The 17,466-nt window shown below is 40.8% G+C and overlaps 1 protein-coding gene across 1 annotated transcript; it reads left to right on the top strand.

The window, feature by feature from the left end:
* The first annotated feature begins 1,006 nt into the window (after positions 1 to 1,006).
* Positions 1,007 to 1,989, top strand: LOC141639196 (uncharacterized). Its single transcript, XM_074448381.1, has 2 exons — positions 1,007 to 1,636; positions 1,750 to 1,989. Exons 1-2 carry the CDS (start codon positions 1,007 to 1,009, stop codon positions 1,987 to 1,989), a joined length of 870 nt encoding a protein of 289 aa, XP_074304482.1.
* Positions 1,990 to 17,466: the final 15,477 nt, after the last annotated feature.

The raw sequence follows: 17,466 nt of genomic DNA on the forward strand, positions 1-17,466 counted from the left end.
TCGACAGATACCAGCCGAGTTGGTAACAAGATTAGACCTGACAGAAGTACCAACAGAAGAAATAATAACCCCACAAGGGCTAGGATACCTCACACCAGACAGCTGGCAGCCAGCCAGCTGCGTATAAGTACAAACAGGTAACCTCTCATTTGGTAATTTCGTGCTAACTAACCAGACACCTGGTGCAGGATCCGCAGGTGGCCCGCTGGTAAGCTAGCATCAAAGAACGATCATGACCTCAACAACATTAGCTACCACGCCGCATCAGAACCTTTACGAGTTCGGGCCTGGAAGCAGCATTCCAAATCAGCAGGCAGCAGACAGACGAATCTCACACCCAGGAAGCCTGACCAACCAGCAGTACCTGGAGCTAAGGGAGATGTTGAGTAGGGTCCCAGGATTACCATCTCCACTTGAGAAGGCGGCACCCGACAGCTATGCTGACTCGCCATTTTTGGATGCCATATCCGTTGTTGCCATGCCAAAGTGATTCACAAATCTAAACATGCATCTCTTTGATGGCACCACAGATCCCTTTGATCACATGAGCCAGTACAAGCAGTAAATGATGACAGTGACGGCTGTAGGACAAGTAAAAGAAGCCTGTATGTGTAAGGGGTTTGGATCCACACTGTCGGGGCCAGCACTCTGATGGTTCGTAAGATTGCCTAACAGGTCAATATCCATGTTTACCGACTTGGTAAACGCATTCACTCAGCAATTTGCTAGCAGCCGGAAGCCGTAAAAGCACGGAGGAGACTTGTACAGAATTGTTCAGGGAGCTGGCGAGACCATTGGAGAGTACAACACTAGATTCAACAATGAGAAGGTGGCAATACGTGAGTGTGACATATCAACCGTAGTGGAAGCCTTCAGAAGAGGCCTATACCATGAGTCTGACCCGTATAAGTAGTTAACTATGCACCCTTGTCATAGCTTTGAGGCGGTGCAGGAGAAAGCAGCAGCTGCGATCAGATTGGAATAAAACATCCTAGCCAGAGCTAGCATGCCAAGTACACCAAGCGTATCCAGCACTTCAGCCATGGAGAAATTAGGTAGAAAGCAACCCACCAGAAAGAAGGATGAAAGATACAAGCCATATGCAAGGGGAGTCAACAAGGTCGATAACAGGGAAGAAAATCAGCAACTTCCCACACTGGCAGAATATGGATTAATAAGTGGCGTCGGAAGAATCCTGAAAGCACTCAGAGAGATGGGAGACAGAGTGAGGTGGCCCAGACCATCAGTAGAAGGACAAGCATGGCGAAAAGACAGCAAGAAAAAGTGCGAATTCCACCGTGACATCGGGCATAACATGGAAGATTGCTACACACTACGTAGGGATATTAGGCGCCTGTATGAGCAGGTAGAACTGAGCCACCAATTACCACGTGGGGGCAAACAGCAAGATAAGGTAGGCTCCACAAAGCCTGCAGCTCCACCTACATGCACTAAGATAATAAACGTGATAACAGGCGGCTCAGACTTAAGTGGATTAACATATTCAGCAGCCAAAAGGCGTGCCACTGAGACTAAGGGAGATAAACCAGAAACCTCTTGCAGAATTTGCAATAGCGATCTACCTGTGGTTGCTTTTGACGAAAGAGATGTACATGACGAGCAAGAGCATCATGACGTACTCATCATAACTCTGTCAACGGCCAACTGCATAGTCAGAAAGGTCCTGGTGGATACTCATAGCTCGGTTAAATTGATCATGCTGAAAACCATAGGAAACATGGGGTTCAGCGACTAGGATTTGCAGAAGAAGATTATCCCGCTGGTAGGATTCAGTGGAGAGACAACCACTCATTGGGAGAGATAGTGATCCAATCCTACATGGGGGGAGTCAATAAACAGGTAAGGTACTTGGTCATAGATGGACCCTCTACCTACAACGTCATTCGTGGAGGGCCATTGCTGCACCTGGTGAAAGCAGTCCCCTCAACGTACCATCAATGCGTAAAGCTCCCACGTCATTGGGAGTAGAGACAATACGAGAAGACCATGAGGAAGCTCGATGCTGCTACAAGAAAGCGCTAAAATGCACTGCCAACCCCCCCAGCATAGCAATTACAGAAGCAGCACGTCTAGGACGAATACATTGAGCCTCCAGCCGAGGAGTTAGACCAGATCAACCTGGAGAAGTTGCTCCCATAAAGAACCGTGTTAGTAGGGGCAGGGTGCACGGGAGACCTCAGGAAACGCCTAATTGAATTCTTACAGGCCAGCATAGATTGTTTCGTATGGTCCCATGACGATATGATAGAAATAGATCGGTCCATCATAACACACAAACTCAGCGTGGACCCAAAATGCAAGCCCATCTAGCAGAGACGGAGAAAGTTCGCAGCTGAAAGGAATAAGGTGGTCAACCAGGAGGTAGATAGCCTACTAGCAGTAAACAAGATAAGAGAGGTAAAATACCTAGAGTGGCTATCAAAGGTGGTGGTAGTGCCCAAAAAGAATGGAAAGTGGAGATTATGCGTGGACTTCACCGACCTCAACAAGGCATACCCTAAAGATCCCTTCCCGCTAGCACACATTGACGCAATGGTGGATGCGACAACTGGACATGAAATGTTAACATTCATGGATGCTTGGAGTGGCTATAATCAAATCAAGATGGATCCAGCCGATCAAGAGAAGACAACATTCATGTGTGAAAGAGGAATATACTGTTACAATGGTCATGCCCTTCGGCCTGAAAAACGCAGGGTCTACATATCAAAGGCTGGTCAACCATTTGTGCAAAGAACAAATAGGAAAAACCATGGAGGTATATATGGACGATATGGTGGTGAAGTCAGAGAAAGCTACGGATCACATACAACATCTGGCAGAAACATTCAGCACCCTCAGAGAATACAAAATGAAGCTAAACCCGTCTAAGTGCACCTTTGGAGTTTCCTCCGGCAAATTTTTAGGCTACATTATTACTCAAAGAGGAATATAAGCCAATACCGAGCAGATATAAACCAACTCGATCCTATCACAACAATAATTGCTTGCTTATAATTTGAGAATATGTTTGTATGATCAATTCTCATGAATCCCCTATGACCCCATAACACCCTAGTGCTTTTAACCAATTGTTTACATCTCATTTTAGTCATCTTGCTTGTTTACTTTTATTGTTATTTAGTTCAGTGATTTTCTTATCTCAACCCAAATTGTGACACCACTAGACACCGCTACTTACAATCGAAAATCCTACATCAATACCCGTCCCTTGGGATCAGACCTTTACTTGCATCTTTACTAATAGTAGAGTTGTTTGTGAAGTTATAAATATTGTTTTGGTCTAGGTGCTCCTAACAATAAGTAACCGAAAATTAAGCTCCAAGTGAGTCTGACCAAAAATGGCGCCGTTGCCGGGGACGGTGTTAACTTGATTTGATTTTCTTAGGTTGTTATTTGTTGTGTCTTTCTTTGCCTTGGGGAAGTAAAACTCCTCAAGGCTTGTTCTAATTGTTTTCAAGTTGTTCGATATTTTTCAAGATGGATATTATAGATTGTTTTGTTGAGGACCACTTGAGTATACCTTTCTTCAAAGACCCCATGCAAGCATTGGAAGCAAGTGAGGCCAAAAATATGCATTGGGAGTTAGAGGTAGATCTTTTTGAGGCCGCTCTAGCTAACAAAGAACTTACTCATAAGCAGTCCGAATTAGTACATAACATCCTTCTGGAAGCATATCAACATATAGAACAAGAGCAATCAATCATAGAAGACATCTTACAAGCCGAAGAGCAAGAAGAATTTGTCATGGAATTTGAGTATGACGAGATTGACGAGCTTGAAGAACAAGTTGAACATTCCATGAGAATGGAGTGTCTAATGGGAAATGGAGCAAGTTCTCAATGAACCTTAAAAGGAGGAAAGTGAGGTACAAGTCCCGACTTTAAAACCCCTTCCCCTAAATTTGAAATATGCTTACCTTGATGAATCTAAGACCAAGCCCGTGATTGTTAATGACAAACTTGATGAAAACCAATTGGGAAGATTGCTTGATGTGTTGAAACAACATGAAAAGGCTATAGGTTATAGTCTAGAGGACCTTAAGGGGATAAGTCCCATCTTTTGTATGCATAGAATTCATCTAGAGGAAGCCCATAGACCTACCATTCAATCTCAAAGGAGATTAAACCCCCACATGCAAGAAGTCGTTAAAGGGGAGGTTATGAAATTACTTGATGCTGGAATCATATATCCCATATCGAACTCTTTGTGGGTTAGCCCCGTTCAAGTGGTACCTAAGAAAGGAGGTACCATGGTGGTGACGAAAGAAAATAATGAGCTAATACCCACAAGGAAGATCACCGGTTGGCGTATGTGCATTGACTATCGAAAATTGAATTCCGCAACAAGAAAGGATCATTTCCCCTACCATTCATTGACCAAATACTTTAGAGGTTAGCCTCTAACAAGTTCTTTTGCTACCTTGACGGGTATTCGGGATTCTTTCAAATCCCTATACACCCGGATGACCAACACAAGACCACCTTCATATGCCCTTATGGTACTTTTGCATATAGGAGGATGCCTTTTGGTTTGTGTATTGCCCCCGCCACTTTTCAAAGATGCATGATGAGTGTCTTCTCCGATTACCTAGAGACCATAATGAAAGTTTTTATGGATGATTTTAGCGTTTATGGAAAATACTTTGACTCATGTTTGCATAATCTTTCTCTTGAACTGCAAAAATGTGAAGACGTTAGTCTTGTTTAAATTGGGAAAAGTGCCACTTCATGGTCAATGAAAGAATTGTTTTGGGTCATTTAATCTCGGAAAAGGGCATCGATTCGATAAAGCTAAGGTTGAGGTGATAGAGAAACTCCCACCTCCCTTGAATGTTAGAGGGGTGAGAAGTTTTCTCGGGCACGCGGATTTTTATCGCCGTTTCATAAAAGATTTCTCAAAAATAGCGAAACCCCTCACTCAACTCTTACTTAAAGATACCCAATTCCATTTCACTAATGAGTGTGTTGAAGCCTTTAATAGAATCAAGGACGCACTAATCTCGGCACCGATCATTTAACCTCCAAATTGGGAACTACCGTTCGAGATTATGTGTGATGCTAGTAACTACGCCGTTGGAGCGGTTCTAGGCCAATGGGTAGAGAGAGCTCTACATGCCATCTAATATATAAGCAAGAGTCTAGATTCTTCCCAAGTGAACTATGATACCACCGAGAAAGAGCTTCTTGCCATAGTGTATGCTTTGGACAAATTTCGTTCCTACTTACTTGGATCCAAAGTGATTGTCTTTTCGAATCACCGTGCTCTCCGACATCTCTTAATAAATAAAGAGGCAAAACCAAGGTTGTTGAGATGGATTTTGCTTCTTCAAGAATTCGACTTAGAAATAAGAGACAAGAAAGGGGCCGAGAATCTAGTAGCGGATCACTTGTCAAGGATCCGGTTTCATGATGAAGAAGGAGAAACACCAATCAATGACTCCTTCCCCGATGATATCTCGATGGCTATTCGAACACAACTTGAGAGACATATCACCCCATGGTTTGCCGATTATGCCAACTATATTGTTGGAAGAGTACTCCCTCCAAACTTAAACTACAACCAAAGAAAGAGGTTCTTATTCGAAGTAAAGAGGTACTTTTGGGATGACCCAAATCTTTACAAGGAGTGTAGTGATGGGCACTACCAGAGGTGCATCCCTCAATGAGAAATTCAAGGAGTCTTGGAAGGATGCCACTCATCACCTTACAATGGACACCATAGAGCAAGGAGAACCTTTGCAAAAATTCTTCAATCGGGCTTCTATTGGCCTACGATGTTCCAAGATACAAGGAAATTCATCCTTCATTGTGATGCTTGTCAAAGGATGGGGAATATCTCTTAGAGAAATAAAATGCCACAAAGGGGCATACTAGAGGTGATGATCTTCGATGTTTGGGGGATCGACTACCAAGGGCTGTTCGTGACATGCAAGGAAAACAAATATATCCTTGTGGCCGTAGACTACGTCTCAAAGTGGGTGGAGCCAATTGCCACCCTAACCGATGATGCAAAAACGGTCACTAAGCTCTTCAAGAAGATAATCTTCCCAAGATTCGGAGTCCCTAGAGCAATCATAAGTGATGGAAGAACACATTTTCATTAAAAGAAGCTTACATCCCTTTTGACCAAATATGGTATTCAACATAGAATCTGCTTAGGATACCATCCTTAAACAAGTGGTCAAGTTGAAGTTTCAAATAGAGAGATCAAGCAAATTCTTGAGAAAGTTGTAAACAAGACTCGTAAAGATTGGAGCATGAAGCTTGATGACGCTCTTTGGGCTTATAGGACGGCCTATAAGACCCCCATAGAAGCTTCCCCTTACAAACTTGTCTACGGGAAAGCATGCCACTTGCCAATTGAGTTAGAATACAAAGCTTTTTGGACGATCAAAGCTCTCAACCATGATCTCAAATTAAGTGGTCAAAGGAGGATGATCCAAATTCAAGAGTTGGCAGAATTCCGACTACAATCCTATGAGAATGCCAAGATCTACAAGGAAAGGACAAAGTTACTCCATGATAAGAGAATCAAGCAAAAAGCCTTGCACAAAGGAGATAAAGTCCTTCTATTCAATTCCCGATATCGACTCTTTCCCGGGAAGTTGAACTCTAGATGGATGGGTCCTTATGTGATCACCGAGGTAGGAAAGTATGGAGACTTTGAGATCAAAGCGGAAGATGGAAGCAAATTCAAGGTCAATGGCCAAAGATTGAAGCCATATTATTAGGGAGCATTTATTGGAGAGGTCGAGGTCACCTACCTCGAGCCTCCTCATCCTTGAAGAAATCATCAAAGGGAGAGTTTGGTGGAGTCCTCCCTAAACCACCACTTGTAAATATACTAACCCTTCTAACTTGTATCTTTAACTTTGTTGCATCCTTTTATCATAAACATGATTCTTTCCATGAAAATAAGTGAGGGAGGGTCACTAATCTTTTTGATGGATGAAGGAACTAGTTTTCAAGTATGGGGAAGCTTTTTATCGAAATAAAGGAAAAGCGAGGGAAATCCGCTCGTACGAGGTAAAAACGACCGTCCAAACAAGAATCTGAGCGGCCAACAGAGAATTCGCTCGTCCAAAAAGAGCTGAAAAGCAGATATTTTATCCTGATCCAGAATCTGAGCGTCTCTGGAGCCAATCCGCTCGTCTTTCTCCAGACGCCCGTCGCATCAACGATCCGCTCGTCTTTTTGCTGCATGATTTTGGGATTTTTCCCTGTAACGAAATCCGAGCGTCTCTTAGATAATACACTCGTCCAACTTCAGCAAAGACGCTCGTCCCGACCTCGATCCGCTCGTCCTGGCTGTTCCAAATTTTGGAAAAACTCGCTGAAATAGAATCTAAGTGGCCAACAAAGAATCCGCTCGTCCCAAAACGAAGGAATCCGAGCGTCCCAAGGTCGAATCCGCTCGTATCCCCGCGACCTTTATTTCCGGTTTTCGCGATTTTTTTTTCTCCCTCACCACACAAATTGTGACACCTCAACCTTCCTTCCACTTATATTATAAACCCCCTCTCTTATGACTCCAAAACATATCCCAAGCACTCATTCACTCCAAAAAAACAAAAACCCCCAATTTCTAGGGTTTCAAAAGATTCAAAAGCAAAGATCTAATCCACAAAGAGCATCTCCATATTTCAACAAATCAAACTCCAAATCTAAAATCAAAGAACGAGACCAAGAGGATCTTCATTTAGGGAAAGAAGAAGGCCAAGAGTGAGAGGAAGCTCATCTACTTCTCACATCTACACTCTAAGGAGGGAACATGAAGAGATTGTGGATCTCACCAAGCTTGATGATTTTTCCAACATTGAATTTGTGAACGATGTTCAAAGGCTTGTCTTTCACCGACTACTTGGTAAGAATATTCTTACTACCAAATTTCTATGCCATAGAACATTAAGAAAGCATGGAATATACCATCAAACGGAAGCCCTTTTTGAGTTATTTGGTCTTTCTACCTTGTTCCACTTACATGAGCAAACCTACCGACCTCTTTTTCTTGAGTTCTTAAGTTTCTTAAAGATCACAACTTTGAACAAAACAATTTGCATAGATTTTAGATTGGAGAATGTGACAAGGATGATGACTCTTGTTGAGTTTGCAAATGTACTCGGTTTGGATGTTTCGCCTACCCGAACATCAAGACCTAAGAAGCATAGTGTGGCACCATTGTGGAGAGCCATGACCGGTCGAGACTTTTTGTATATCAAGGAATGCTTGCCATTTCACATCGAAAACCCTATTCTAAGGCTCACTTACCGGTTCTTATCCGGAACTATTCTTGCACTCTGAGACCCGGCAATTCTGAATGAGCTCGATCTTGTATTCATGGAGTCATATCTTGAAATCCAAGGACGAGGTGGATATCATTTTAATGCAACTCTTGTACTACTTGAGAAGTGGGCTAAGTTTAGAAATGGGGATGACGATGGGATGAAGCATATCATCAATGGAGGACTCATTAAAAGGCTCGCGAAGCACTTCAATCCAAGGTTCAATGAAAACAATGAGTACAGTCCACTCTCCGGGAATACAAGAATCAATGAGGAACTACTCCTTGTGCAACATCATTGGATAACACTTGAAGGTGTTGAAAAGAGGATCAAATGGATAACAAAGGGAAGTAACCTTATCTATTTGCCAATGAACGGTTTACCGAGAATTTCACCAAGGAGAGGTCCTCTATCCCCAATCCCGTCATACCTCATCTCCACAAACCCAAACCAAGCAAATCAAGCACCACCACCACCAAACCCCTAGCAACAACAAAACGAGCCACAACAACAAAATGAAAAGATCAAGATACCTCTCTACCCTTTTCAATACCAACCATACAATCACCCTAACCCCTTCATCCTCCCCCGAGACGATTTTATGACAGGAATTCTCCAAGACATGCATTTCCGTCAATATGAAGCGGTCGTGGATAGCTACTATGCTCTTTACCCACAATTCCACCATTTGGTTCAATAAGGGAAGGTTATCAAGGAGGGAATGTTTCCCTCTTGGGCCCAAATGGACATTCTCTTCCCAAACTCGGAAAAAGTAAATGAAGGAGCAAATGGGAAAGAAGGCGAAGGAAGCGATAAATCTTGCGGTGGGGATACGGTGGAGCTCAATAGTGAAGAACATGAGTTCATAGACTTCAATGTTAGTGATGCATCCAAAGAGGTTTGGGATAGTGACTTAGAGGGGGATGATGGTGATCTCTAGGGATCTCTTCATAGCTAGATGGAGCGGGCATGAGGCACCCATCAAAGCTTAAGTGAAGTTTCCTTATCCTCTCTCTTTTTAATTTTCATGACAAGAATTTGATGTTTTGATAATTTGTACCATATTTGTCTTATGTTTGTGCAGTCCTAGCAACATGAAGGACTAACACCTTGGCTTCATTAAGGTGTTCTTTTCATTGTTCCCAACTTGTAAAATCCAAAATAAAAATCTTTACTTTCATGCATTGCATTCCATGTGCATGAACTACCCCGAAATTCAAGATGTTAGAAATTATGCTCTTCGCCATAACAAAAGCACATGCATTATGTAGTGTAGCATAGTATAGTTTGCATTTAGTTTAGAAATCATGCATTTTCATTGAATAATTTCCTATCGTATTAGCCATTGAGGACAATGCCCATACTAGTGTGGGGATGGAAAATTCTAACTTGACTTTTATTCAAAATCCAAAAAAATCCAAATTTCGAAAAATCCAAAAAATTAAAAAATAGAAAAAATCAAAAAACATGTTCATTCCTTTTTAATGTAGTCTTGTATATATTGTTGTATATATTATGTTTGTTCATCCTTGTTCACATTAATCGACTACGCCATATCCGAGACATAAGGATATTGAAGACCGCATGGTAGGATCTATCCAATCTCCTTTTCCTCTTTATGTTAATGACTATGTGACTTTATTTTGATTGTTGCGGTAAAAACAATGTGAATTTAGGATTGCATTTAGCTTATTTGGCATACTAGTTGGTAGAATCATATGCACTATGATGTATAAATGCTAGTTGCATCATGGCATGTAGTTTGCATGTTAGAAAAATTTTGTGAAACCGTGTATTTGGGAAGCTTGACAAGTGTATATAGGCCCTAGTAGATGCTTTTTCTTCATAAGACTTTGCTTGTTAGAATACTTGTAAAACACCCTAGGATGTGTCATGCTAGTATCCTTTGACCCATGGATTAAGGCCTAGTCAAGAGTACCTTGTGGTGTGATAACTCCTTGGCTACCGTTTATTCCAAGGTGACCCTTGAAACCATGCAACCATCATTCATCCATATTCTACCACATTTTGTCATCAAAAAGGGAATGGGCACAAAAATTGTTCAAAAATTTGAGTTCAAGAAATGAAATTAAAAGTCAAAAAGTTTGCAATTGTATCAAATGAAAAGAGGAGCAAAAATGAAAACTCCTATACTTCAAATATAAGGCACCCTCGTTACTAATTGGGGTGACTTTGAAAATGTTCAAAAGAAAATGCAAAAAGTTGAAAGTTGTTAAGTATTGAAATGCCAAACATCAAAGAAATGGAAAGAAATTGTCCTCAAAATGTTAAATGCCACAAGAAATTGGGGGGAAAAACAAACAACAAAAGCAAACTCCCAAATGAAACTCAAGTTCTATTGATCCCTTTATCCATCGTATCCACTTTTGTGCATGGTAGAGAGGGGACGACCCTTCATCTTGTCTAGGCAAGAGGAAGAATTCCGCGATCCTCCAGTGTTTCTAACACCATAGGGAGTCTATTCTTGACAATAGCATTTAACGATTGAGGATAAAGGTACCCTAGCTTGACCCAACATGGAGGTGATTTATTGGTATCCTTCTAGGCTTAGTAGTTTGAAGAAATCATATCTATGAAGGAGTGTGTACCCTTGAATTGCTTCCCCTTTAGATAATTTCCACAACTTAGATGAGGAAAGTGGCTATTCTTTTTGTAGATGCATCCATTACTTGATTTTGTGTGCTTTAATGTTTGGATGTGTCGCCATTTTGGCAAGACCCACCTTGCCTTGCAAGAAAGCATCCTACCTCATGGTTGTCTTGTTGTGAGTTGAAGGGGCGGAGTGAGACCCGCTAATTGTCTCATATCGGCTATGATATTGGGATAGTTTAAATAACGGTCCTAGTTTTTGTCACCTCTTTACTCCGGACGAGCAATGGTTCGGTTTGGGGATATTTGATGTGACCATTATTTGAGCATATTTAGTCCCCGAATTAGCCTCGTTCCTATGCTTTTTAGTGCATATTTGGGTCATTTGCTATCTTTAGTCCTTTGTTTTGCATATTCTTTGAGGTTTTGTTTCCTTGGTAGGAGAGGAGTGCAAACCTTGCATTTTCATGGCAAAATAGAGCTAAATTGATCGAATCTAATGACCAATCATCAAACAAAAGACAAGACTAGAAGGCCTTTGTACATTCTATAGTAGATGGGCAATGATGAAGAAATCCTTGCATCCCCGACAAAATCCCGGAGGATTGTTGGGAGAAGAGAAGAAGAAAAGCAGAAAAGGATTGCTGAGACAAGATCCGCTCGTCCAACCAGGCAGGACGCCCGTCTAAGACTGCAAGAATCCGAGCGTCTTTGCCATAGGGATGCCCGTCCAGAAGCCTCCCAGGACGCTCGTCCAAGCTACCCAGACCCTCGTCCAGCCACCTGAGAATCCGCTCGTCCCGACCCTTGGACGCTCGGATTGTGTTACAGACCCACACGTCCTCTTCTTGCTCCATGAACGATGCACATATTTTTGAAAGACTGGCTAAAAGGAGACCCGCATCGTTTTCTGAGAGGAGCGATTCCTCAAGGACTTAATCGTCATTTAAGCCCTTATTAAACCCTAATTTGTGTACCTAATCCCCACTATAAATACCACATTAGTCTAATTAGATTAATCATGTTGTTCTTATCAATCTTTAGTGTAGTTTATATCATTCTAATCTCTTCTTAATCTTGCAATCAACTTCTAATCCAACATTAATACAAATCTCATTTCCTTAATTTCTCTTTTATTCATATTTGATTTTGGGTAATTGAAGATTATTTGGGTTTATTAGGAGATTGACAACCTTCCATCAATCATCAAGTACTTTGTTTATTCTTTGCATTATTATTTTGGAATCATCATTAGGTATAACTCTCTTAATCCCTTTTTAATTATTGTTAATCATCTTCATTTATTCATCATGTTTTGCTTTGTTAATATGATTGACAACCTTGTTAACATGTCAAACTTCATAATGAGTGAGTAGTTTGCTTAAATAGGGTTAATGGGTAATTAGGGAAAACCAACATGGGGGATGATTCATGCTTAATTTAATATGTTTTCATAATTTATTTGCTTGCTTGTTGTGATCTGAACTTATGCACATGTTATGTTTGATGAAATGAGAGCCTATGAATCCTTGCATTTTTTACCCATCACTTACCTTTTCAATGAGACTTGTAAGACATAAACCAACTCGAGTCTCATTAGACCATGCATATAGTTGAGTAGGGAGGATTAAGTCGACTTGTATGTGTTGTACAATCTAATCGATTCGGCTACGGGACCTAAACCTTCCTAGGATTGTAAGATATAAACCAACTCGATCCTATCACAACAATAATTGCTTGCTTATAATTTGAGAATATGTTTGCATGATCAATGCCCATGAATCCCCTATGACCACATGACACCCTGGTGCTTTTAATCAATTGTTTACATCTCATTTTAGTCATCTTGCTTGTTTACTTTTATTGTTATTTAGTTTAGTGATCTTCTTATCTCAACCCAAATTGTGACACCCCTAGACACCGCTACTTGCAATCGAAAATCCTACATCAATACCCGTCCCTTGGGATCCGACCTTTACTTGCCTCTTTACTAATAGTAGAGTTGTTTGTGAAGTTATAATTATTGTTTTTGTCTAGGTGCTCCTAACGAAAAGTAACCGAAAATTAAGCTCCAAGTGAGTGTGACCACATATAACGAGTAAGACCATATTGACCTCGCTTAACCTAATTCGGTAAAAATTACCAAAACGGTTTGGCGCCCACAGTGGGGCATTGTGGTCGTCAATCGTTGATTACTCAGACGTATAATGGACAAGAAAACGTCGGCAGCCATGTCAGGGAGCGGTCAGCCGTCGATACCACCCAACCCAGTTAAGAATTCAACATCAGCGGCACAAACTCAGGCCCCCAGGCACAATCCAAGAACCACATCCGTGACAAACGTCACTCTACCTCCATGAACTCATGCTGTCGCGGCCCAACCCAGATCAGACAGGAATACAACAAGCTTCAGATTTACCCCACCACCTAGTCCAACACAAACCCTGCTTAGTGGCATGGAGAATCTTTAGAAGGTCATGGAAGATATGCGAGAAGATTAGAGGAAAGCTGAAGCTGAGGCAAGGAAAAGTAACAGAGAAGTCTGGGCACAGACAGAGATTCTGAGGCAGCAGTCCAGCACACCAGTAAGCACAAAGGGAGAAGGTCATGCCCCGGTAGTAGATCTTACCCAGGGGGCATCAGGCAGCAGGAGTCAACTTCGATAGATACCAGCCGAGTTGGTAACAAGATTAGACCTGACAGTAGTACCAACAGGAGAAAGAATAACCCCACAAGGGCTAGGATACCTCACACCAGACACCTGGCAGCCAGCCAACCGCGTAGAAGTACAAACAGGTAACCTCCCTGGTCGTACTCACTTGGAGGTTTTGTTTTTGGTTACTTGTCGTTAAGAGCACCTAGACCAAAACAATATTTATAACTTCACAAACAACTCTACTATTAGTAAAGAGGCAAGTAAAGGTTGGATCCCATGGGACATGTATTGATGTAGGATTTTCGATTGCAAGTAGCGGTGTCTAGGGGTGTCACAATTTGGGTTGATGTATGAAGATCACTAAACTAAATAGCAATAAAAGTAAACAAGCAAGATGATTAAAACGAGATGTAAACAATTGATTAAAAGTAGTAGGGTGTCATGGGGTCACAGTGGATTCATGGGAAATGATCATACAAACATATTCTCAATTTATAAGCAAGCAATTATTGTTGTGATGGATCGAGTTGGTTTATAGCTTACAATCCTAGGAAGGTTTGGGTCCCAGAGCCGAATCAATTAGATTATACAACACCTACAAGTCGACTTAATCCTCCCTACTCAACTATATGCATGATCTAATGAGACTCGAGTTGGTTTATGTCTTACAAGTCTCATTGAAAAGGTAAGTGATGGGTAAAAAATGCAAGGATTCATAGGCTCGCATTTCATCAAACCTAACATGTGCATAAGTTGAGATCACAACAAGCAAGCAAATAAATTATGAAAACATATTAAATTAAGCATGAATCATCCCCCATGTTGGTTTCCCCTAATTACCCATTAACCCTAGTTAAGTAAGCTACTCACTCATTATCAAGTTTAGCATGTTAACAAGGTTGTCAATCATATCAACAAAGCAAAACATGATGAATAATTGAAGTTGATTAACAATAATTAAAAAGGGATTAAGAGAATTATACCTAATAATGATTCCAATAATAAAGCAAAGAAAAATAGAAGTACTTGATGATAGATTGGAAGGTTGTCAATCTCTCAATAATAGCCCAAATAATCTTCAATTACCCAAAATAAAAGATGAACAAAAGAGAAATTAAGGAAATGAGATTTGTATTAATATTTGATTAGAAGTTGATTACAAGATTAAAGAGAGATTAGAATTAGAATGATATAAACTACTCTAAAGATTTATAAGAAGAACATGATTATCTAATTAGACTAATGGGGAATTTATAGTGGGGATTAGGTACACAAATTAGGGTTTACTAAGGGCTTAAATGACGATTAAGTCCTTGAGGAATTGCTCCTCTCTAGAGAGATGCCGGTCTCCTTTTTGCCGGTCTTTCATAAATATGCGCATATTTCATGGAGGGAAGAAAAGGTCGTGTGCGCCTGTAAGAGAATCCGGGCGTCCAAGGTGTCGGGTCGGGCGGATTTCTGTGTCTCTGGATGGGCGGATTGATAGTTGGACGAGCGACTTGTGGCATGGTTGGACGGGCGTCTGGATGGCAAAGATGCTCGGATTCCTCCCGTCTTGGACGGGCGTCTTGCCTAGTTGGATGGGCGGATTGTGTAACAGCTTTCTTTTCTTCTTCCAATAATCCTACGGGATTTATTCGGGGATGCAAGGATTTCTTCATCATTGCCCATCTACTATGATATGTACAAAGGCCTTCTAGTCTTGTCTTCTCTTTGATGCTTGGTCATTAGATTCGATCTATTTTGCCATGAAAATGCAAGGTTTGCACTCCTCTCCTACCAAGGAAACAAAACCTCATAGAATATGCAAAACAAAGGACTAAAGATAGTAAATGGCCCAATTATGCACTAAAAAGCATAGGAACGAGGCTAATTCGGGGACTAAATATGCTCAACTAATGGTCACATCAAATATCCCCAAACCCAACCTTTGCTCGTCCCGAGTAAAGCGGTGACAAAAACTAGGAACCTTATTTAAACTATCCTACTAATATAGCCGATATGAGATAATTAGCGGGTCTCACTCCGCCCCTTCAACTCACAACAAGACAACCATGAGGTAGGATGCCTTTTACAAGGCAAGGTGGATCTTGCCAAAATGGCGACACATCCAAACATTAAAGCACACAAGATCAAGTAATGGATGCATCTACAAAAGAATTGCCACTTTCCTCATCTAAGTGGCGGAAATTATCTACAAGGGAATCAATTTAAGGGTACACTCTCCTTCATAGATGCAATTTCTTCAAACTACTAAGCCTAGAAGGATACCAATAAATCACCTCCAAGTTGTGTCAAGCTAGGGTACCTTTGTCCTCAATCGTTAAATGCTTTTGTCAAGAATAGACTCCCTATGGTGTTAGAAACACTGGAGGATCGCGGAATTCCCCCTCTTGCCTAGACAAGAAGAAGAGTCGTCCCTTCTCTACCATGCACAAAAGTGGATACGATGGATAAAGGAATCAATAGTATTTGAGTTTCATTTGGGAGTTTGCTTTGTTGTTGTCCCCCCCCCCCCCCCCCCCCCCCCATTTCTTGTGGCATATAACTTTTGAGAATACTTTCTTTTTGCCATTTCTTTTGATTTTTGGCATTTCAATACTTGACAATTTTTCAACTTTTACCATTTTCTTTTGAACATTTTCAAAGTCACCCCATATGTAGTGATGGTGCCTTATATTTGAAGCATAAGAGTTTTCATTTTTGTTACATACTCCTCTTTTCTTTTGATGCAATTTGCAAACTTTTTTTTTTCTTTTCTTTTCATTTCTTGAACTCAAATTTGAACAATTTTTGGGCCCATTCCCTTTGAGGACAAAATGTATGGTAGAACATGGATGAATGATGGTTTCATGGTTTCAAGGGTCACCTTGGAATAAACGGTAGCCAAGGAGTTATCACACCACAAGGTACTCTTGACTAGGCCTTAATCCATGGGTCAAAGGATACTAGCATGACACATCCTAGGGTGTTTTACAAGTATTCTAACAAACAAAGTCAACAAAAAGCATCTACTAGGGCCTATATACACTTGTCAATCTTCCCAAGTAGACGGTTTCACAAAATTTTTCTAACATGCGAACTACATGCCATGATGCAACTAACATATATACATCCTAATGCATATGATTCTACTAACTAGTATGCCAAATAATCTAAATGTAATCTTAAATTCACATTTTTTATACCACATCAATCAAAATAAAGCCAGATAGTCATTAACATAAAGAAGAAAAAGGAGATTGGAAAGATCATACCATGCGGTCTTCAATATTCTCATGTCTCGGATGTGGCGTAGTCGATCAATGTGAAAAGGATGAACAAACACTATATACAAAACAATATATACAAGACTACACTATAAAGGAAACGAACATGTTTTTGGATTTTCACTTTTTCAATTTTTTTGGATTTTTGAATAAAAGTCAAGTTAGAATTTCCCATCCCTACACTAGTATGGGCATTGTCCTCAATGGCCAATACGATAGGAAATTATGCAAGCATGATGCATGTGTTTTTGTTATGGCGTAGAGCGTAATTTAAATTACCTCCCGATGCATATGCGTGGACTTCCCCAAACCAAAATAGACATTATTTCTAACGTCTTGAATTTCGGGGTAGTTTATGCACATGCAATGCAATGCATGAAACTATAAATTGTCATTTTGGATTTTGCGAATGGGAAATGATAAATATAACACCTTAATGGAGCCAAGGTGTTAGTCCTCTATGTTGCTAGGACTCCACAAACAAATGACAAATATGGTACAAGTTATCAAAACATCAAATTCTTTGCATGAAATTAAAAAGAGAGAGGATGAGGAAACTTCACTTAATCTTTGATGGGTGCCTCATCCCCGCTCCATCTAGCTACGAAGAGATCTCTAGCGATCGC

This window comes from Silene latifolia, chromosome 2 (genome assembly GCF_048544455.1).
Source record: "Silene latifolia isolate original U9 population chromosome 2, ASM4854445v1, whole genome shotgun sequence".
NCBI classification, from domain to species: domain Eukaryota; kingdom Viridiplantae; phylum Streptophyta; class Magnoliopsida; order Caryophyllales; family Caryophyllaceae; genus Silene; species Silene latifolia.

Excerpts from the sequence above, each read along its gene's own strand:
- LOC141639196 (XM_074448381.1), top strand. The coding sequence starts at position 1,007 with ATGCCAAGTACACCAAGCGTATCCAGCACTTCAGCCATGGAGAAATTA. Across the intron at positions 1,637-1,749 it reads ACGAGCAAGAGCATCATGAC|CGACTAGGATTTGCAGAAGA; the intron begins GTACTCATCATA and ends CATGGGGTTCAG.